General features: G+C 35.5%; 1 protein-coding gene across 1 annotated transcript; it reads left to right on the top strand.

The window, feature by feature from the left end:
- Positions 1-13,731: 13,731 nt before the first annotated feature.
- On the top strand, positions 13,732-21,976 carry LOC117327348 (organic cation transporter protein-like). Its single transcript, XM_033884286.1, has 11 exons — positions 13,732-13,941; positions 15,485-15,646; positions 16,366-16,594; positions 16,879-16,982; positions 17,318-17,472; positions 17,738-17,906; positions 18,406-18,621; positions 19,295-19,521; positions 19,886-20,067; positions 21,183-21,334; positions 21,677-21,976. Exons 2-11 carry the CDS (start codon positions 15,504-15,506, stop codon positions 21,801-21,803), a joined length of 1,704 nt encoding a protein of 567 aa, XP_033740177.1. The 5' UTR covers positions 13,732-13,941; positions 15,485-15,503; the 3' UTR covers positions 21,804-21,976.
- Positions 21,977-24,086: the final 2,110 nt, after the last annotated feature.

A 24,086-nucleotide genomic window follows, 5' to 3' on the forward strand; every position in this document is an offset into this window, starting at 1 on the left:
GTTGTTGATCACTGATTCAAAAAGTTTGTATATACAGCATAAGAGAGTAATTGGCCTGTAGCTTGCGGGATCACCGCGAGATTTGTTACCGCCTTTGAATATGAGAAGAATTATACCTCGTTTCCATACATTGGGCACGTGCTCAAGCTCCAGACATTTGGCGAAGAGTTTTTTGAAGACACAATATCAGAGTCCGTCCTCCATATCGTAAATACTCGTTTTGAATAAGATCTACTCCGGGTGCTTTGTTGAATTTCAAACCTCGGATAGCGCACTCAACTTCGTCGAAGTTTATATTTCTGTTTAGATCATCGTGATCGAAAATGTCCTTAGGGTCATCAAGTTCGGCGTCGAACATTTCTGCCCTCCTAGAATTAACCTTATAAACAGACTGGAAGTAATTACCAAAAGCTTGCGCAATATCGACGGGAGAGCGTAAGGTTTCGTTACCGACCTTAAATGGTGAAACTTTGAGACGTGAAGGACGTTTTAGAAGCTTCAGTGCTCTCCAAAATGTCTTGCTGTCAACAACTGCAGCATCATTCAGATCTTGGTGAAGACTTCGTAGGTGTTCGTTATAGGCTGCGCATTGAGTATTCTTGAATATACGTTTCGCTAGTTTATATTCCCGGTAAGAGGGATGATCGGGTCCACGTGGTTTACCTTCAGACATCCACTCTCTTCGTCGCGCACGAGCAGTCTTGTGGGCAGATTTCACGTTGATGTTCCAATAAGGCTTCAACTGTGGGTTGTATCTTGACATAGGGATACACGAATATGCACAAGCGATCAATGCGTCGGTAATAAGCGTGTGGAACCTGTCAATATTCGCTGGTTCGTTGATTTCGAAATCTTGAAAAGACCGTAGGGTGCTGTCAACAGCGAGCTGATACCGGATCAACTGATCTGTAGAACATTTACTCCAAAGAGGGTGTGAGGTAGGGGTTGGAAGTGCAGATCGTTGGATCAAAGGAGATTTGATAACACATTCCAGAACTGCATGATCAGAGGCGATATCGGCATCGGCAGAGGAAAAGACTCTGCATGATTGAATACAGTCGAGCATCGTGTCTGTAACAAGAATATAATCAATGGTAGTTTCAAGAGGTAGATACGTATAGGGAAGGCCACTACACAAACCCGATTTGTTAATCGGTATAAGGTTGTTGGATGAGATGAATTTGCGAAGTAGGCTTTGCTTACGACGCGCCGAGTAAGAAACAGGTAAGGTGTCATATTGTGCGTTGAAGTCGCCAATCACAGTCACATCTCCAAGCTCAGAGTAAAACGGACGACATCACTAAGAGTTTCGACCGCTTCGACATATTGGTTAACGTTCGAGTCGCTGGGCATATAAACACCAAACAATAAAGAGGCGTGGAATTACCTCGATGTATATTTAATCCAAAGATGTGATTAGACCGGTTGATACCAATTCCCTCCACGGTGTAACAAAGATTTTTGTTTACTAAAATATCAGGCCACCGGACCCACAACAGATAGTTTCATAGTTCGCGTCCGTGGAACTCGGATATGTGTCAAAATGTTCGTGGATACTATTTGGAAAATCAGCACATTGCTGCGAGAGGCGTAGTTCACAGAGGAAAGCTATGTCGTATGAGTTCGCTGACAGTATGTTGTTATACAAAAGGATGATGAGATGATCCCTCTGACATTCCAAGTGAGAATAGATAGTGACATGATAATCCAAAGACTTACCGAACACGAGTAAATGTTAATAATATTGCTGGTCATAGCTTTCTTTAAAAGAGTTCACTGGATTCGACGATACTTTGTCACGCCATAACTTGTTACGGATCCATCTCCTACATTTGATCTCCCTTGGCCAAAAGTCATCGCTTTCAAGCACACACGCTTGATCCTTCGGTACGGAAACTTTTGCAGAAAGCAAGCCGTTTCGCGAGTTGAAAATGTTAATTCGCGATACCGAGACACCAGCTGATGTAAGGTATTTTTTAATACCTGTTTCAGTGGAAGATTCGCCGATGTTACCAATGTAAAACTGGACAGATTTGGCTCTACGGGCTCCCACAAAAAGGTTAAATACTGGTTGAAGTTAACTAAGACTTAACTAATAATTGTATATTAAAGTCCGTGTACGACGATACGATTATATGCAATCACAGAAACTGTAACTGGCAATGCCAGGTTAAAAACTTACTGATGTCTACTGGCTTTGGTGATGTTTGGTTAAATCAAAGCGTTATTACGAAAAAGTATTTAGCATCTTTTCAAACAACGCCTAACCGATGTTTTTATTCAATCAAGGAATGAATTTACTGAAATTCATCAAAATGTTATCTGTATAAATTCTTGTTAAACTCTTTTACTCTACAGTATTATTTAACAAAATCAATTCCAGATATTTATCATCGGCTTATATCAAAGTTTCGTTTATCATCTCATCAGTTAAGTATAGAAGGCAGACATCGTAATATCCCAAGGGCACATAGAATTTGGTAATTTGGAAAATCAGGTAGAAGATGAATTTCATTTTATTCATAATTGTCCTCTGTATGCAACTTTACGTAAGAAATTGATCAAAAATGGCTATTGGAACCGTCCGTCGTCGTATAAACTTGTACAGTTACTAGCAGTACGTAATAGTAAGGAACTTTGTCATTTAGTTAAATATTACGATCAAGTTTATTATTACGTTCAACGTTTCAAGCTTAATATGTATTGTTTAATTACCATGTATTTTCTTCCGGTTACCTATTGCACATGACATTTTCTGGCACATTTTTTACTTCATATGTTATGCCTGTCGTCTTCCAATCTATCAAATTATGAATATGACTTCATACAATTATCCCATATATATTTCACAGCTGTCCGCCATTTTATCAAAATCATTCTTGTCTTGGACAATGTAGGTTATTTTTCATATCATACTTAACATTTTGTATATAGGTTTTTGATATCCTTATTGTACATACACATGACATTATTCTGTTTTTGCTGTAATACCGATGGACCGCAAGGCCTAAAGTGAATAAACAAACAAACAAACAATTTTCTAGGCCTTGTTGAAAATAGACTAATTTTGAAATCAGCAGTTTGCAACCGTCGGCTCATTATAGTTGCTAGAGAGCTTGTTTTCCGTTTTATCTTTATTATTTGAACTCTGATCGTTTTAGTGTGCTAGTGCTATATTTTCTATGACATTTCATTAATCGTCTGACCGATCTGAAATTAGGAACAACAATGCATGAAATGTCAAAGAAAATGTATCATTCAACAGATAAAACTTCACTAGAAAAAATAAAGTATCCTGGACCGTTTGGGTAAATTTTACCCACAGCTTACATAACATGCTAATTTGTGTCTTTCCCATCACGATCACGTGAAAGTGCCCGTTTTCTGATATAAAATAAAATATTTTCTAAGCGTCTGACCGATATGAAATTAAGAACAATAATGTATGAAATGTCAAAGAAAATGTATCATTAAACAGATAAAACTTCACTTCACTAGAAAAAACAGAGTATCCTGGACCGTTTGGGTAATTTTGACCCACATCACGATACTAGTTTTTGTATTATCGACCTTGATTTGAAGAGAAATAGCTCTCATAACATCAATAAAATGACACAAAATATACACAGATTTGTTAAATTATACCAAACCAGAAATCAAACTTGTGACTTGCGTTTAATTTCGGTCTACTTCGCCACAAAATAGGCTTATTTCGAAACGGCGCTACCAAGCGATGCAGCCAGTATAGTGAAATATTGAAAAGTATCAAACTAATAAAACTTATAAATAAAAGTTGTTTTGCAGTGAAAATTTCTAAGTTTTACAGTAAAAATATAAGTTTTCCGTTTCAAGTTGACCAATCAGAGCAAACCTTGTTCCACCTACGGTTGCCACTTGTTGATTTTTCCGGTTGAAGCGGAGATAGATAAATTTGTTATTTTGCTTTATTTCTGAAATATTCTGTCTTGTTTTTGACAAAATACTCACTTGACGTTAGCTGTTTATGCAGAGATTCTCCGAAAAAAACAGAAAACGCTTAAATTGCGCTGATCAGTCCTCTCAAAATCACTGTGTGCGAACTCAACTGTACGGTTACCGGATGTTGCGATAGCTGAAGCGATTGAAAATGGCTGCTGATTGCAGAGGTAAGAAGAAAATAACAATTATGTACCGATAAAGAGGGAATTGATACAAAGAATAAGTTTTGGTACATGTATAGATATCAATCTCGCCCTGAGACTATGAACATGTCTTTTAACTATAACCAAACTATTGCAAGGATTAAAAATCACTTGCTCCTCATCGAAAATTTCATCTGAAAGATGTTATTATTTTCATTTATATCGTCTCGTTATGTGTTATGTCTTCTATTTTAGTTCTGATACGAAAGTTTGAACCCCGATTATTCTATATCACCATTCCTACACGATGTAATATTATGCAAACTTACATTTTACGGGAAAAATTACACGGAGTTGAATACGGGAATATGTTCGGTTGTTATGAAAGTACTGTAAGGGTTGTAACCATCACAATTACCCGTACGTTTTTTTTTCATAAATCGCTACAACCCTTACAGTTTTAAAATTAAAAAATGTTATTAAATTACAAAAATATCGTGGACATTGAGAGTGTGGCCCAGACTACTTATATTATACATTATAAGTAGTCTGGGCCACACTCTCAATGTCCACGATATTTTTGTAGTTTATTCGATATTAAAAAATGTTTCTAATGAGATTTCTTGTTTACCGTTTCAGATCACGATGGAGTACCGTTGCTATTATTGTGATTTCAAATGTTGCTGTTTGAAGACGTAATTGAGCACAGTCAAACTTAACATGGACATGAAATACTTAAATTCAAAATTGCAAAACACTCCCCAAAAGGAACTATAGTTCAGACCAAAAATTTCCAAATTGTACCAGATGTAGTAGGAAGACAGGAGGAAAAGATGGAAGTAAATAGTGACACATGTACTATCACATTACAGGAAAGTGATGATGGCTTTGCTTCTCCGTGCAGCAAAGTTCATTGTAGACCTTCTACGTCATTTAAGAATGTCAAGCAGTTATCGTTTGTTGCTAACACCTCTGAAGATGAGGATGAAGATGATGAACATGATTTAAGCGCTTTCTTCCAAGAAATTTCTTTACTTGATTGTGACCGTTCCAAAGCTTTTCGACACAGACAGAAGATACTGACGAGCTATATATATATATATATACAGATCACACAGATGCTCCCAGGCGTCAGTCAAACTTTAAAGGAAAACAACATGACAAATATGTATGTAAAATTTAACGACCTGCTAAACCGTAAAGCATTACCAATGAAAAACATCGCATTTCTTTTGTTTTCTGATGTTGTGGTTGGTACTCCCATGACAATACTCATGCTATGCGGTATTCCGCCGTGGTGAAACATATTTGGAGAACAGGATTAAAGCTGTTCAAAGGGAAATTCCTGAGATTTATGGGAGGTTGGAAGAATCAGGGTTTAAATCAGAAGGGACAAACCAGTTCACAGGATGCGAAAATAGATTTTGCTGTTCCAAATCATTTATGTTTAGAGGATATTAAGCTTTGACAAAAACTAAGAAATGTAAAGCCAGGAATATTGAACGAGATGATAGAAATGGCAAAACGGGACGACGTGGAGCAGCACAATACATTCAAACTCTGTATCGACGGTAAACAAATAAGCACAGGTGCAATTGATCAGAAAGAAGGTGATGTAAATATATGGGGCTATGAAACAGAACCTACATTGTCACAACGGAAAGATGAACTACAGAGAGACAAAATGCTAATTGAAACATTTGCAAATTTATTGGAATCACTTGATGCAAGGGGTGTGACATACCTTCCCGAACTGTTTTCAGAACAGAAGGAGCGAGCTCGCAAGATTGGTAGGGACATATTGCAAATGTTCAGCAAGCGTGTTTGCAAACTTCGGACTGTAAGGCAAAGGAAGGTTGTCACGTTGACAAAGTTACAAACGGTATGTGCAACACCACTGTTGAAAGAAAAGTATACATATATTGAATATGACCATCGGTAGGATTATGAATGCGTTTGACTTATTTGGGAGTATAGTCGACTCGCTGAATGCAACGACTTGAAACACGCGTATCAACGGAGGCAGAATTGTAATGCTTGGCAGGACCTAATGGAATTAGAAGCGGAGAAGATCTCATAAACCTGTTCTTCATTAAGCAATGAACAGATGCCTGGCAAGAGACGCGAAAGGACACCAAAGTGACAGGAAGTACTGCCCAGACAGCACTTGGATTCTACGGTTTAAAAAAGGCGAAAGAACATTATGAAAATGTTTTCAACTCAAAAGAAAAACCGGTCCCCGGGGATGAGGCAATGCAAAGGATGAAGTATGGAACGTCAAATGAAATCAATGCCATTGCAACACTGGTATCAAAGGTTTAACCCGTTTTCTTTCCGTCGTTGTCCTATGTAGAAGAAGAATGTGAAAGGAAAAAACGTATGCTATTAAAATAAAATGTCCCTTTCCAGGTCAACTATTCAAAACACCAGTTGTTTACTCATTACCATGGTATTACGTTGTTCAAATTCTGTTCGTTTTGCAAATACAGAGTTTACTATTTCTATGCTACAGCACGGAAAGCACAACGACATTCCTAGCGAAATTCGACCATGAACTGTTTCGGGACATTTTTGCCTTGCTCGAGAGATTGTACGGTCAGGAAAATTTACCTCCAAAGAAACTACCAAACATTTTCTTGACACGCGGTTGTATTAAATTTTGTACGCTGTACGTACACTACCAGGCAAACATTTTGGTGCATACATAAATCATAACACACCGTCCAATCACATCGCTATAGACCGTACACAATCCTAGATTTGTTTGTGTTACAACCCGTACAGTCGATGCTAACTTTATTTCGATATTTTGTAAAACGTCGTCAAGACAGAATCATGCTGCATGTCATAGGCAATGCAGAAGACGTATATGTTTCTACTCACACAGTCAGAAAGTTATATAATTATCCGTGTTTATCTGTAAAATGTGCAAGTTTGATGCGACAGTCACATCGACAGCTGATTTCACGCAGAGTTTTGATGTAAAAGTATCATTTCCCATGTGTATTTTTAACTTATAATTCTACATTATATCAAGAGTTTATTTAGGAGACACCGTAACGCTGAGGTACGTACAATACATAATATAACTACCTTATTTCAGCTTTAAAACTGATCTCGCTCTCGGCTTTTTACCTAACCGCCTCGCTTCAGCTATCGCAACATCCGGTGAGCACACAGTGAAAATGGCGCCGTCATGTTGACATGCAGTAACGTCACAAAGACATGACATCATTACTGATTCCCGCACGTTTTGACACTATTAATTTTTCGACGTTTTCAATTTTGTCTTTAAGTATATGAAATGCAACGAAAAGAAAATTGAATTGTTTCCCGTTAAATATAACATATATTTCACGATTATATGACAGAATATCGATATTGCACTCGTGAAAAATATCGAAATATTCTGTCATGCTAGACAAAAATATATGTTATATTTAACAGGAAACCATTCAATATCCTCTATATAAATACAATTGTATGTATGAAGTTGCTTTTTTAAATGAACATCAAGAAAATAAGCAATAACGTTCACCCTAAAACCTGCTTTAATTGTAACATTGAAATCAGGTTCATAATGTCGATAAATGGGGTGGTATTTGACTAGATAATATTGAAGTCATTTAGCCGGATATGAGTGAAGCAAGAGAGATAATTCTGTGAACACCCACATTTAAGTATTTAGGTATCAAACAACTAATAATCTACTAGCGACACTATCCCCCGAATCGGTCATTTGAAGTTCGAATAGATCGATTTAAAGGGTTTCCCTACAAATTACACTGGATAGGTTTAACGTCCAGAGAGTAGTCAGAGCTCATTATTTGGTCTTGAACCGATTCTTATTACAAAAAATAACTTTTAAATAATTTTTATCATATTAAGAATTACACACATAAAATATTTGCTAGTCGACAGAAATGCTAATGACTAAATAAAATAAATAGTTTCAGTTCTGTAAGTATCGCCGTTCCTATATTTTTTCAAATTAGTAACCAGAAACTCGCCATTGTTTAGTCACTGAATGAACAGATTTTGTCCATGAAAAATCACTCGTTCTTGCCTATTTTTTTTAAACATAAACGATAAGAGCAACATTGGGAAAATGCGTATAACCGCTTTTTATACCACAATTTTATCTTGTGTGGAAGAAAATAGTGAAGATTTACAGCTGTTATTTGAACGTAACGTCTGTCCACTACGAGATAACTTTATAATTACTCCGTCTGGCATTAATATTTCACTGTTTGAATATTTTTCGGCATAGCCGTATAATTTTCTTTTTGCCCCGGATATGACGCGACAGGTGGCGTTACTGGTCAAGATGAAGTATGTGATTGGTCAATGTAGCGGTAAATGCAAAATGCAGATAAGCAGTTAAAAACGAAACAAAGTTAAGATTGAATGCAAGCTGAATACGTACATGAATCTGTTCAAATGACACGTTAATAAAATTACATTCCTGATTCAAATGCAGTCTTAGTATCACCAAAAATGATTCAATTTGATATACATGTAATTTTGTTATCCGTGCTGAAACGCATTCGATCGTTAATTTATTTCACCAGCAGTTATACATTAGCATTAAAACTATGCCGTTTATCTTTTTTAAAGATATTTCTTGTTTTCTGTAATATTGAAGAAATGGTACCAATGATTATATTTACTCGTGCCAAAGTCGTCAACTTATCGCTAGCATAGATTATTTTTGGGCATAGCCGTATAATATTCTTATGGCCCCGGATATTTCATTTCAACATATTTTATTGGGAATCAAATGGATTGAACATCAGGCTAAGCCGAGGCTATATTAAAGTTCTCTCCATAACATATTACATTTGTTTCAAATAATTAGTATCTGGTTATTAGTCAAGAATGGAAATTACACTATATATATAGAAAGAGTATTTGTGAATAATATATAATGATAATCTTATGTATTATTTTATGTTTATTTTTTTAAAAGATATTTCTTGTTGAACATGATGACACATAGATCGTGTCTGTCCATGGTGCTTCCGGTTACGTTCTTAAAATAGATCGTTAAATATAGCTTTTTGGAACCCCCCTTATCAACATGACTGCCGCGTTCATGTTCAAACTGTCCCACACTCCATTGTTCAGTCAAAGGAATGCATGTCAGCGGAGATGTGTGATGGCTGCATGGAAGTGAAGTAATTCTGTCCTGATGTTACGTTCAAACAAACAGTTACGTTAATGGATATATTATGTTGTTTTGAAGCAGTTTGGAATATTTTAAAAGGTAGAATATGCATTGTATCATACGATATTAGCCACTTAAGTATGTTTTCGATTCATCGACGTTATGCTTTACAAGGAAAACACGTTTGTTATTTATGTGATATGACAGACACAACCTAGCGAAAGGAACGTAACATGACAGACACACCAACAATTTGTCCTTGTCACGTTAGTTTGTAATTTCAACATAATGAGCCCCGAAGGGTTATGCTGTGAAATATTATGGTATCATGTATGTTGAATTAATTGTTTCCATGTCCATTTGCATTAAATAGTAAAAATGTTCCACGTTGTTGCTTTAATTTTACAAATACTGAAGCACGTAACAGTGTATGTCAAGATTGTCAATAACTGATGTCTGTCATGTTACGTGATTCTTGTAAGGTTTATATGATGTGATTTTTAAGATCGGCAGTAGAATCGGTGACACTAAAATATTTCAAAGCCAACAATAGCTTTACAGGTGGAATAAATTTTTTTTTTAATGCAAGCAATTAGAATTATTCTAAAGTTAAACGAAAAATGTGTGAAATGGCAGACTCGATAGTGAAAGTAACGTAACATGACAGACACACCAACAGTCTGTCCTTCTTACGTTAGTTTGTAATTTCAACATAAGGGATATAACTATGAAATATTATAGCAACATGTATGCTGGATTAATTGTTTCCATGCCAATTTGTGCTAAATAGTTAAACAGTGTCTGTCAAGATTGTCAATAACTGGTATCCGTCATTCTTCGTGAAATGTCTATAATGTTTTTCACAGATTTGAGATGGGTTCTAAAAGTAGTTTTTCATATGACAATTATCTTTTAAGGTACAAACTGTATTGTTTATCATGTTATTATCATGTTCAGTAGGAAAAAATGGATAAAAAAGCATTTTTTAAAATCCAGGTGATTGTCCCGAATAGAATGGCCTAAACCAAATAATGAGCCGAAGATGAAATACAAGTGTATCAGCGAAACTAAGCGATGAATGCTGAATATGCTGTATGAATCAAATTTACCAAATGGTTTAGCCCTATATTTTAGGGATAGAGATAAAAAAAAAAAAAAAAAAAAGTCAGCAGCAATTATTATTTTTATAGTCAATAGGGAAATTTAACCTCCTATCCTACATTCTGTCTAATTTCTTCCAAAACAGGCTATACGTCATCATCAGATAGCACACTCGAAAATGTGTGCCACCACATATAGATAAACCTTATAATACTTTGTGCCCCACATCGCATACATGTCTCACATTTCCTTACCATTCACTCAAGTTACCTCCCTTACTCTGCTCCTCCCTTACCAATGCATGTCAGCAAAATATGATTCCCGCTTAAAAAACTATAATCCTATAAAATGATATAGAATATACGGTTCTAAGATGGAAGGCTACATGTACACTGATACGGTTTCTAACCGTTTTTTCCTTAGATTACACTTAATACACACGTGACTTCTATCGGAAGGTCGGTACTACAGAAAAGGAAGTATACAGTCCCGAGTACACTCCCCTGGTGAACTTCGCTCGATAGATAGGACCAGATCAATAAGCTTTCAACAATTAAAGGACAGATCCAAAGACAAAGTATATAGATAAAAAGATATAGTTTGAGGGAAAGTATGCCATGTAAAAGCAAAGAAAGAACAGTTCCTGTCAAAATGCTGAAAACAAACAGCGGTTTATTCATCTTCTGAGCCGCAAATTGAAGGACAACGATTATGCAATATTTCACGCAGACGGCGACGCTTATAAGATGATTGTTCAAACTGCCGTGAGGCTTTCATCTGATAGAGACATCGTTGTGACATAAGGAGAGAAAAAATATCTCTGGATCCTATTGAACTATCATGTAAATGTTGGCTCCAACGGTCTATACTTTAAATCGCATCGTTCAAAATGGCAAATCAAGATAAACGAACCGGAGTTCAGTTGTGCAATCTACTACCAGCCATACATACTTTTACAGGTTGTGATTCTACCTCAAGACTGCATGATATAGGGAAAGGTGTTGCGTCGAAGAAACTGAATTCTAATCAGCATCGCCTGGAACTTTGTAAAATCTTCTTGGAATCAAATATATGCTCACACATTCTTTAGGGCAGGTGAACAGGTACATGGTACGAAGGTCTTGATCTTCTTCGCTTTTGACATTTTTCACAGAAGACTGCGACGTCGAGAGCATTCGTCCTGGTACAGAACTTGCCACCAACATCAGATACGTACAGTACATCTCCAATTCAGAGAATGTATCTTCAATGCGTACTCTGTCAAGTGCAAGACCGGAAATTTCGTCACGAGCGAAACGACACCCAACTTCACTTCAATAGACTAAAAAGCACATTTATTCAAACTGACACGGCGGATACTATGTATATTTTGTACCACCGCCATCAAGAACATTTGTCTTTAACTTACAGTATCATTCAATGCGAATTATTACATCCAAAACACATTAATCCGTGAAAACATCGCCGAATTCCTCCTTCAGGACACCATTTTGCAAACTGCTCCCTCAGCCTGTCACATTCCTCATTTACACACGAGTTGAAAGGTCATGCAGCAAATACAGATCAGGGTCTCTAACAGCCATTTGTTTTATGCTTGTAAAACACATATCAGCTCTGTCACAAACACCTGAAGAACTATGCGATCCTATCTGATACAAGATGGACTCAAGACGGTTTCCCTAAGAGTAATTAACAGAGTCGCCCAGGTTGATCTAATACTTCTTTACTTTAATACAAGTTGATATAGCTTGTTTAGCAATTGTTTTAAAATTCACGAAGGCAGATTCAGGGCTGAGTGAAAAATCCAGATGTATTATTTTGTAAACTTCCAATATACCGGGACATTTGATCTCTTTTGTTCAATTTTGTACCGGTGATTTTTTTGTTAAGCAAATTACTCATGTATTATGTGATCTGCATAAAAAAGGGGGACAAAAAATGTACACTCTAATTGGTATATTCATTATTAAGTAGTACATACAGGCTTCACATTTGTTAAAACTCAAATAAATAAATTGGTATCAGATTTCAAATTCCTGAATTTTCCGAAAGTGTGTTTTTACAGGAAATTTTGTTTTGCCCACAACGAAAAATAGGGTCTCATAATCATGGCAAGAATGCGGCAAAACTTAAGTACAACATATGTCAAAATAAGATTAATTCTGTCTTTGGGATAGAGATATTTAATTTCAAATAGGTTGCAGAAAAAAATTGTGTAGGGAGTTGTGTCATTTTGGGTCAAATATCAAAATATTTTACACTTAAATTTTTTTTAAAGTCGTTGCCATGGTATTCACAGGTCTGAAAAACATAAAAAAAATAATTGTTCTTACCCTTCAGAGCTGAATCAAAATTGCAAATGTTGTATAGATTACAAATATATATACTTTATAGGAGGTAATATATAGGGTTAACTGACATTTTTACTGTACACTGCTACCATACTGCGACTATACAATAATGTACATGTTGTACCTTACCGCGGTGGCCAAGTGGTTAAGGTGTACAGACACTTTATCACTAGCCCTCCACCTCTGGGTTGCAAGTTCGAAACCTACGTAGGACAGTTGCCAGGTACTGACCGTAGACCGGTGTTTTTTCTCCGGGTACTCCGGCTTTCCTCCACCTCCAAAACCTTGCACGTCCTTAAATGATCTCGGCTGTTAATAGGACGGTAAACAAAAACAAACCAAATAAACTATTGCTCATGCGACATTAAATATGTAACTCAATCGCACAATATTTGACCTCGTTCTTACGACCCTCCATCTCGTTTGTTTGTTGTTTTGTCTCGTTGCTGCGACTATAATAACTACTGAAACGTTTACCTACCATGGGTTGAAATATTGTATAACCTGATCACAGACATTTGGAGATACATCATCTAAAAGTATTCCATTTCTCCAAAAATAGACATCTTTCTTTCATTAATTGAAAATTGTGTTAACATCTTTAGTGTTTCTTTAGCGAATCATCCACTCTAAATGACATTATTTTAGGCCTTGAATTAAATCCTTAGTATTGTTGAAGAAAATCTTATAATTAAGGGGGAAAAGCAAGAAAAATAACATAAACAGCGTTATTTTCTCAACTGATACTGCTAGCTATATAATACACGTTCCGAAACGGGCACTTTTCTGATTTTGTTTGTGAAATGTTAATTGTAACAAAACCTCATATGGCTACAGAGGAAAGTATAAAGACAACAGTATTGGACAACGAGATACAGAACAAATATTTACCGATTTGTTGTCTAATCTAATCGGCGATGGGACATATTTACATGTAGTGTATTTGAACTCCAGGTGTGAGCGGAAGTCGACATTGGCCGTAATCAGTAGGGTCTATATCATGGACTGTACATCATGCTAGATGCTACCATATGATTGTTTACATTCCTCAGACAACCCACAGGCCGTGTAATTGATGTTCAAATGTCTCAAGACTCTGACCTGCCTCCGTTACCAAGTGTTATCTGGGGATCAAATATGACATTTGGTTAAACAGGCCTATTGAGGTGATATTTTTCTAGCCGCAAGGGACACTGCACAGGTAATATACAAAATTATGTAGTCATTGTGAGAGAATTTGCAAATTTGTGTACAGCATTACCCAGAAGGCCATTTGGTAGGGACTAGTTCAATCTCTTGTTCTGTAGGCTGCTTTTATAAGTAAGGTTTTGAGTGTCAAATATTGTAGACAACGATAATTTGGTTTCTTTATCTAAATTCATCCAACGTGTCTTTAGCCAGGCTTCTTATGATAAAATTTGTTGTTTTCTTTACACTATTACAATATTTTACCATATATATGTTTGTTGAAATACAAGCTCCTGAAAGTTTATGTTAACTATGACATGTATTCAACGTACAATGTACCTTGTATTCTGAAATACTAATACAGTTTTTGATGCTGTGTTTGATTCCGAAATTACATTTTTGTCGTTTGCATGGTATTCAAACCAAAACTTATTGTATTAAATATATACTATATGTGAACAATTGACAAATGAAAATTGAAGCGAGTTCAATGCTCACTGATTTCCCTTGATCACGTTGTATTATCACTTATTGTAAACATTGCCACTGAATGGGGTTATCAGATTGATCCACAGTCGATGCCCTCTGTTTTATCCGTGCTCATAGTGAAGTCTGCATGTCTACAAGCGTAACTCTTTGTATGATAATATTTTTTCATAAGTTTGTTTTTAAATATAGTACCGACTTGTAAACTACTCAGCGATAACGACATCACAACCTAAAAATTAAACTCGCTTATGTTTCATACTGTTTTCGGTTCAAAATGATAACACTGACCTTTTTCGTATTCATATCATAACTGGAAAAATTCGTACAATAAATGTCATGGTGTCATCTCAATACTTGTTTATACTTGTTTATAAGGGTATGCCTACTATAGAATTATATCAATACAGACGAAATATATAGGAATAGGATTCGCGAACAAGTCTTGAAACTTGATTTTAATCCGTGTCCAAAATATTTTGATATCTTTGAAAAAAAACCCCAAATATTATAGCAATGCCGTTATGTTTGACCGATAGTATTATAAGTGGTAAACGAAATCTACTGTATTTTAGTTTTGTATGTTGTGCCAATACTTTCATAGTGACTGGATACTGTTTATCATTCAGTACTCTGTATTGCATTTGATAACAGTCAAAACCAAGTATCTCTCTTCAAAAGCCATACAATAAAACAGAGAAACGTGATATTGATAAGCCAGTGGTCTTAATGTGCGGGACCAATAACATGTTTTATTGCATTTTTTGTCAAACTAATAAAACTTATTTTCACTGCAGCGATAATGTCATAAATTATGTAAGTAATTCCCGCAATTTTTAACGCTTTTAATTTCCCGATGTTTTCAATGTTATACCAAATGATATAAAAAGAAAATTGAATGGTTTCCTGTTTAATATAACATATATTTTACTCGTATGACAGAATATTTCGATATTTTCCACTCGTGCTTCTCAATCGTGAAAATATTTATTTTCTGTCATATATCCTCGTGAAATATATGTTATATTAAACGGGAAACCATTCAGTATCCTCTATGTCTTTATTGACAGAACTTTACCCGGCAGTGCCATGAGGTTTGACGATATCCTGATCCGTATAGGAGAATTCGGCTACTTCCAGCGCCGCCTTTACCTGCTGCTATGTATGCCGGCCATAGTCACCGCCTGTTATATGATGATACTGGTCTTTGTCATGGAACCTCCAGAACACAGGTACGTTTTTCCATATACGGTATGTTATCAAGGATATTGAGTCATATAAAATGTATTCAAAATGATATTAAGGAGAATCCGAGAATTAAATGTTATGCAACCGAATATCATGCTGTGAACATAACCTCCTCTTTGCGACATATATAGCTTAAACACAAGAAAAAGAAACATTTCTATATCTGTATTGTATAATTCGACTACAAATTGATTCCCTTGTTGTGTTGGATGCATAAGGTAATTGGATTTGATGTCATGTAATGATGTCGCCATTTGCACCAAAATTTGCGAGAAGTGCCAGATTGGACAAGACAGAAAATCATAAACCTTTATAGCGCATTAGGTTTCTCCATCTTACATACTATAACATACTAAGGTGTTTAAAAAGAAAGATATACATAACATTAAATTGGACGCAAATATTTACATATGATGCTTTACCGGGCTTTTGCTAAAGGAACATTTTATCTGGCGACATGTTGGTTTATCTTGTATTAACTGAATTATGAGATTAATGCTCCTCTCCTCTATATTTTAATTTGTTTTGGCCGACGTTATTTTTCAAACTCATTTTCTAATATTTACCCTTGAGCTTTCATAAAAAATGAAGTATTTCCGAAATTACAATCAGCTGTATCTTGTCGCATTTATTTATATTATTTATTTATATAATGTGTTAAGTACTATTAATGCGTGTGTGTTCATTTATGCAATCTTTTAAGATGTAAATTACCTGAGTGGGAAAACGACACTTATGAGATCCAAAGTGAAGAACACCGGAAGTGGATTAATTATACCATACCTCCATCCAACGACGAACAACATGTCTACGATCAGTGTCACTATTACGCTTGGAATAAAAGTGAAAGTTCACCCATCAACAGAACTGTTGAGGCTTGTTCAGAGTGGGTTTATGACAAAAGTGTATTCCTGGAAACATTTACATCACGTGTATGTATCCAGTTCACCGATACTTTAAATTGATAAAGTATCGAGTTATAAAATTCTAAAAATTGTCCAAGTCTTCATTGTAATGGATGATAAGTACATTGTGTCATATGTTTATGTAAGGTAATGCTTTGTATTGTTGTCATATACTGTAAAGAGAACATATATAAAGAGAACATGTAAATAAAACATAAGAACTATTATTTTACTTTAGACGACACTATCCAACCAAACTTTACCGATCATGCTAATTTTCATATACATACATTTTGTATATTTGTTTATAGCATAATCTTGTATGCGGCGAGTCGATCAAAACGTCAGTGGCAGAGATGGTCTTTTACTTTGGAGTACTGGTGGGGGATATATCATTTGGACTTCTATCCGATGTGTAAGTCAGTTGGATATGTAACATTTTATTGGTGTTAACTTGATTATTTAAACATGTAATTGGTAATATTCCTTTTCCTCGACGTATCTAATTTTCTGGATGCTTGATGATTTCATTGTCAAGACCCAGTTCTCCTTTCGATAGCATAAATGCTCATGGATTTACCTTTATGTTGCCTTCGATGAAGACGCGTATCTTTCCAGAACACCTGGGCTAATGTGCTCCCTGTAAGGGTAACACGGCCTTAATATTTGTTTCCGTACATTGCCCTATTTTACTGATTTTGATTCTTGTTTTCAGATGATATTATCCTGTTTCACGTGTTTCTGTTTTAGAATCGGAAGAAAGAAAACATTCTCCATTACGGTCATTATCTTGTTGGCCTCCTCCACAGCGACAGTATTCGCACCAGAGTTCTACAGTTTCTGCGCCCTCGAATTTATCAATGGTGCTGCCGTGCACGGAGCATTCATGGTTTGTTGCGTGCTTGGTATGTGTACGATATGCTCCTGTCTATTTTATAAATCCAAACACAAATATCAAATCATTGGCGACAAGTTTTCCACCATTCCAATGTCGTCATCGAAAAGGATATTATGTTATATAACTATTATCATGACATTAATCTACTGTATCTATGTCTGTAGTCTAATCTTAGTAATCAATTTGCGGTGTACGTAACCATCAGATGTTTGATCTGAAATGTCCTGATATGAATATGTAGTGATATTGTTGTTTCACTGTTTGTGGTCCAGGTCTCGAGATGGTTGGACCCAGTAAGCGGGTATGGGCGGGTATTCCTATCCATATTTTTTTCGCTGTCGGTCTGGTTTACCTGGCGGGAATCGAGTACTTCACCCGGAACTGGCAGTACGTCCAAATCGCCATCACAGCACCAGTTACCCTCTTCCTTCTCTATTGGTGGTAGGTTTATATGGTCTGCCCAACCATTGTTTATTCCATGTTTAAAGTGTTTCCTGACCGTTCACATGCATATTTTCGTGATGAAGGGTACACGGCGGGTGCTGTCGACGAGGTAGACGGCGATTACACTACCAGAAAATCCTGTCCAATTACGATATATGTAAATGTTTAATAGATGAATAACGATTTTAAGTTCGAAGTAACCACTTCGTTCTCGCGCTCCTGTTTTTTTTTGGCACCAAAATATGTGATTCGGAACACTTTACATTTACATTTTTTACTTCAGTGAATAATTGCATTAAAATATATAGACTATACTTAAACCACAATAGATTAATTCAATAGATTATATTGGAATTTTAATCATAATCCAATCTTTCGGAAAGCGAATCGATAATTACATAACAACACAAATCATAACATGATGTTACAGATAGCAATGAAACCGATGACGATTTCTTCTCATCCTATACTTTCATGTGAACATATTTTGTTATAGGCTGATAACAGAGTCCCCAAGATGGCTGGTTAGTCAGAGCCGTTACGACGAGGCCAACACGATAATACTAAAGGCAGCCAAGGCGAATAATGTAGATATGAAGGGAGACAAACTTGTAGACCTTTCAACATTAGAGACACCGAAACAGGGCAACATCTGGGAGCTCTTCAAGTCTAAAGTTCTGTTTTTTAGGACCATGATTTTATTTTATAATTGGTAAGTGTTGAAAAATCGTTGTTGTTTTATATCTTATTTAATAAAAAAATTCTGATTTAAAAAAAAAATGATTAGATTTCTATATGTAAAAAAGAGCAAGAAGCAGAATTTCCTAGCACCAGTTTATCGATGTCTATATAAGAATTATCAAAATTAATGTTTTATGTGATGTTTTGATTCTGTTTAAAAAAAACCGTGCTGAATTTGTTACATTATTCTTTCTTTACTAATGAACATCTGATTGTAAGGTTTTTTTCTTTCCCTAAACACTGTAAGACAAGTTTGAAAACATATCGAGATTGAACTGCTGATTTTTGTGATTACCATGATATTCAAACTCCAGCATATACATCAAGCAGAAATGATACAAATATTGAATTTTATTCGTGACGATTCAGTGACTACACTGCAATTAACATGACGTCATACCTTCGTCACGAATACAATTCAATACTGATTGTGATATATGAAGGTCCATTGACATAAAAAGTTTGGTAAAATGGTACGTTTTCTAAAGTTTCGTAATTATCATACATACAAACACAAAGACAATATTTGATAATTAACACTAATCAAAAAGTCAATCAATATGTATATGATATATAAAATACGTGAACATTTCAATTGTGAAACACTTATAAACAAGAATGACCATTTGATTTATGCATTCTAGGATCGTAATCAGTATGGTGTACTACGGGGTTACAATGCATACCGGAAACTTAGGCGGCAACTTCTACCTAAATTTCTTTATCCTGGCCGTTGTTGAATTTCCTGCTAAAGCCATGACGATGGTTTTACTTAACCGTATCGGCAGAAAGAAGATGCACTGTACGTGTATGATGATCGGCGGGATTGCATGCCTCTGTACCATTTTTACTGTCGTATACGGAGGGGACAGTAAGTCCAACCTTTCCAACAAATTTATGTTCACATTCAATATCCTTGATTAAAAAAAAAACAAAAAACAAAAAACAAACAAAAACGATATTAATATTCTTGTTAACACTGATTTCACTGATACAAAGTAGAGTTTTTATTATATCGTCCAAGTACAAATAACGAATCGAGAGAAGTCGTTGTGCAAATTAATTAAAACTTTTCGACAGACGACATGACCAGGCCAATTGAAGTTGCATTTTTTTTTTAAAGTTTAAACAAATGACACTGTCAGATTTGATTGATATTTGTATATTTTTTTGTCTTTATTACTAGTATTTGATATGAAGGACTAATAAAACCAAATTTTGTTTATACCACGAAGGTCTTCAACCTGTAACGCTGACTCTGGCAATTATTGGAAAATTTGGATCTGCAGCAGCATTTGGAGTGATATATATATACTCTTTGGAACTTTACCCAACAGTGGTGAGGAACGGAGGCATGGGTATGAGCTCCTGTGTAGCTCGTGTAGGAGGAATGGTGGCGCCGTATGTAGCCAAGTCGGTAGGTGAAGTGATCTCAAATTAAACTACATATGTACCATATTGTGCATCTTTTACACAACGTCAAAATGCTCAATTAAGAAACAATGTATGTGTTTGCTTTTATTTTTGGTTTTCCTTCTTATGGTTTTAAAATTGAATAATATTGTATGCAAACAATTGCGTGATTACATATGGTTACTAAATGTGAGGTTGGCGAAAGCTATTAAAAACAAAGAGGTCATTAACATTTCAGTAAGTGAGCTTCTCCAAGTAACTGACCAGATTTGAGCTGATTATTACTATCACGTATTACTGGACATGCATATCGTATTTCTTAAGGTATTAGTACGCGTGATAAGTGAATGGGATGATGATGTTGACGTTGCAGGTTTAAAGTCTCGATTTAGGTTACAACCTCTACCCGCGACTCTAGGTTAGAACATTAGTTCGGGGTGACTGTTAGGTGTTGTCAGTTGGTGCTCCCCTCCTCCTTACTCAACGCGGTCTTGGGACCGCCTACGGCGGAGTTAGTGAATGGGATCAGCATGGTCTTCATTGTTAGAGCCCCGCTTGACGAATCATATCGAGCTTGTAGTCAATGGACCAATCCGTGATGCTCGCTACCCAACTGGGATTCTGGTCTAATACTTTCTGTGGACTTGCTTTTCTTGTATCCCCCATCCCCCTTCTTCTTTTTCCTCCCCCCCCCCCCCCCCCCCCCGCCCGCTCTTTATATTTTGGCCTTGAACCAGACTTACATTGGTCACTGATACCGTATCCCTTTGTTGTAAGTAAGCATATGTTATTGTGCCATACTTTTACCCCATCTTTGTTGCTAAACATATCATTTAGTAAATACATTGTGTTTTTCCATAACATCAAACTTGATTTTATTCATGAAAAATGAGAAATTGTGGACTCGAAATAAATAACCTTTAACAACAATATAATCATATTTGTCTTTGCGAGTCAACCAATTGCAACAAACGACCTCAGTCTCTGAGCATGCCTCAGGCTTACACAAGGTAAAATATGCATTTATGTTGCGGGTATTATGCAATTATAAAGTTAGTTTATGCTTGTATGTGTATTATACCAAGATCCACACTTAATCATCCGTAATATTCCCTACAGGGTGACCTGGTAGGAGGACGATTCGGCCAGGCCTTGCCGCTGGTAATATTTGGCGGCTGTTCTGTTCTGGCTGGTATTTTAACACTTTTCCTGCCTGAGACGCATGGCCGAAAACTACCTGAAACAATCCAAGATGGAGAGGAATTTGGAAGGTAGGGTAATGATGTAGAATGCAACCATATACGAAATAATTTAGCTGTATTTGGCTATCATTAGATGCTACCGTTCCTTTATATGTTACCGAAAAAACCGTTCAATCCTGTAGACATTTAGTTACATAATGTCCTGATTGCTTTAATGGCATTAATTCAATGTTGCATTTTATCTAAACAAAAGTGCACGTCCAATATCCAAGGTAACTCATTATCTAAGTAAAGATGCACCAACTTTAGATGAAATTGCGATCTTCAGTAAGAAAAAAATTGATGGTGATGATCATATGCTTTATGTAATGAAGTATGCTGCTTGGATAATATTACATAATTTATTTTTAGAAAACCAAAAGGAGCTTCGACAGCAAATTTAGTGATATCCACGGACACTATCAACAGTATATCTACAGGGTTAAACGGAAAACAACTGATGAAAGATGAAGATTTTAAACCAAATAAATCCGACTGAAAGAGGAAACCATAGCCGAGGTTTAGTGAATGGGTTTTGGTATATGACACCTTCACTGGTGGTGACAGAGCAACCTGAAGAACAATTTGAATAAGGATTTAATTTGTCACATTTTCATGTCATGCACCTACCAAAATAAAGATAATAAATTCATTCATGTTATTGATAATTGATTGAAAATGTCCTAGACGCGTAGTATTTTTTATCATTATGACACTGCAACTCAAAATAATGGTTTTACTTTACACTTAAAATTTTAGCGGTAAGCTTATTTTCACGACTCTGCGACGTTATAATAATAACTTTTAAATATGATAGCAGTAATTACAGTTTATTTATTCTAATACATGTATATAGTGTGTATAGCATTTAGAGTTCATGGGCCAATTCATCATTACGCCATTCTTTTAAAATCTGCAAATTCAGTACATTGACAGTATATGGAAATCAACATTCATGCAGCCTTACTATTGTTCTTGACTATATATATTCATGCGTTATAAAAACTCATTTGACCCGTGGTTTTAGCAGAGACTCTAACGAGATGAATAAGATAAGACAATAGCGACTTTTGCTCTATTTAAGTTCATGTATCATTGTTTTGTGCCAAACACTTGAAGAAAGCCATTATGGAAATTAAAGCAACTCATGAAATACCTTATATTTACAACAATAAATCAGAACTCATTAAACTATGATGATTTTTTCATTACAAGAAAGGAGTGCGAGACGTGAAAATAAATTTAAATAAATTGACTAATTTTGTTTGACATAAAATCAAAAACGTAAACAAGAACATCTACGCGATCGTGCGTACGTCCTTCTGTATATCGACCAATGGACTGATTAAATTAATATTTATTCATATCATCACACCACCGTGTTCTATGGTTGTATTTCAGTGGTCATTGATCAAAGTTAAAGGCTACACCTAATATTTTCAAAATAAGAAAAGCATACGTACAAGAACTGATGGGCAAATAACTTTTTGATGAGGGATTAAGGTGTATATCTAAGTGAGCCCAAGATACTTTACCTTTACTTAACTATATTTTAACCCTTCATGTAAGATCATTTCATATGTGATTCTATATTTCAAGGTCTAGATGATGATACAATATATATTACATATTCAATTGTTCTGGTACATGTCTATCCTACTTTAATCTAATAACACCTGGCGATACACCTAGAGAATGTCATGGCATGTTTTGAAAGAGAACCAGGTCAAAGAGTGCACATTTTATTGTCGTTAAGTCTTTAACACACAATGAACAGATATGACATAAATGACCTCACATCAAGAGGCTAGATACTGACGTTAACAGAATCTAAATACCTTAAAGAGGCCACAGTGCCGACATTGTATTCACTGATCGTTACAACGATAAAAACAATGGCTACAAAAGCATAGAAAATACACGAAGTAAAAGTGATTACGTATGAGAACGAAAATTCCATTGTGAGTAAACTGAAGTAATTTGTATCTAATTTCTTTTAAGTTTGAAAGTTAAAAAACAAAACTTTTGTAGGGTCGTAATAGTGTAAAGTATGTAATTTTTGTAAAGTATACACAACGTTTTATTGTTTTCAAACAATCATAATTACTCTTTGTTGGCTATGTATTGCCTTTGAATAACGTCGTTTAAATAGTTATTATACAGTTGTTCAATTTTAAGGGGCTAATATTTCGCGGTTGTCCCAGTCTGACCAAGAGCATAAGAGTTGTGTAGGTATTTTTTGCGCAATATCGCCTTAAAGCAAGCACATTTTACATTTTGTGTATATACATATTGGTACATATTAGCTGGGTATTTATGTTCGTCCTGTACTTAATATATCAAGTAAACAGTAACATCACGTACAGGGTCAACAAGGATGTTTTGTGTTGGTCAGTTTTGTGAGTAATAATCTTTTTTCTGACATTAACAATATTGTAAAGAAAGTGGTAATGAGAGGAGTAAGGGAATCTCAGCTTAGACAAAATAAAATATCAAAATCTTTGCTGACAGAGGAGTAAGATATGTCTCAGCTTAGACAAAATAAAATATCAAAATCTGTCTTAACGGAGGAGTAAGATATGTCTCAGTTTAAACATAATGAATATCAAAATATGTCCTTACAGAGAAGATATGCCCCAGTTTGGATATAATAAATATCAAGATGTGTCTTAACAGAGAAGTAAGATATGCCCCAGCTTAGACAAAATAAAATATCAAAATCTGTCCTTACAGAGAAGTAAGATATGCCCCAGCTTAGACAAAATAAGATATCAAAATCTGT

This window comes from Pecten maximus, chromosome 5 (assembly GCF_902652985.1).
Source record: "Pecten maximus chromosome 5, xPecMax1.1, whole genome shotgun sequence".
NCBI classification, from domain to species: Eukaryota; Metazoa; Mollusca; class Bivalvia; order Pectinida; family Pectinidae; genus Pecten; species Pecten maximus.

What these genes read in the sequence shown, in the direction of transcription:
- LOC117327348 (XM_033884286.1), top strand. Translation starts at nt 15,504, where the DNA reads ATGAGGTTTGACGATATCCTGATCCGTATAGGAGAATTCGGCTACTTC. An exon ending in ATGGAACCTCCAGAACACAG is followed by an intron (nt 15,647 to 16,365) that starts GTACGTTTTTCC and finishes CAATCTTTTAAG; the next exon opens with ATGTAAATTACCTGAGTGGG. An exon ending in TTTGGACTTCTATCCGATGT is followed by an intron (nt 16,983 to 17,317) that starts GTAAGTCAGTTG and finishes TTTCTGTTTTAG; the next exon opens with AATCGGAAGAAAGAAAACAT.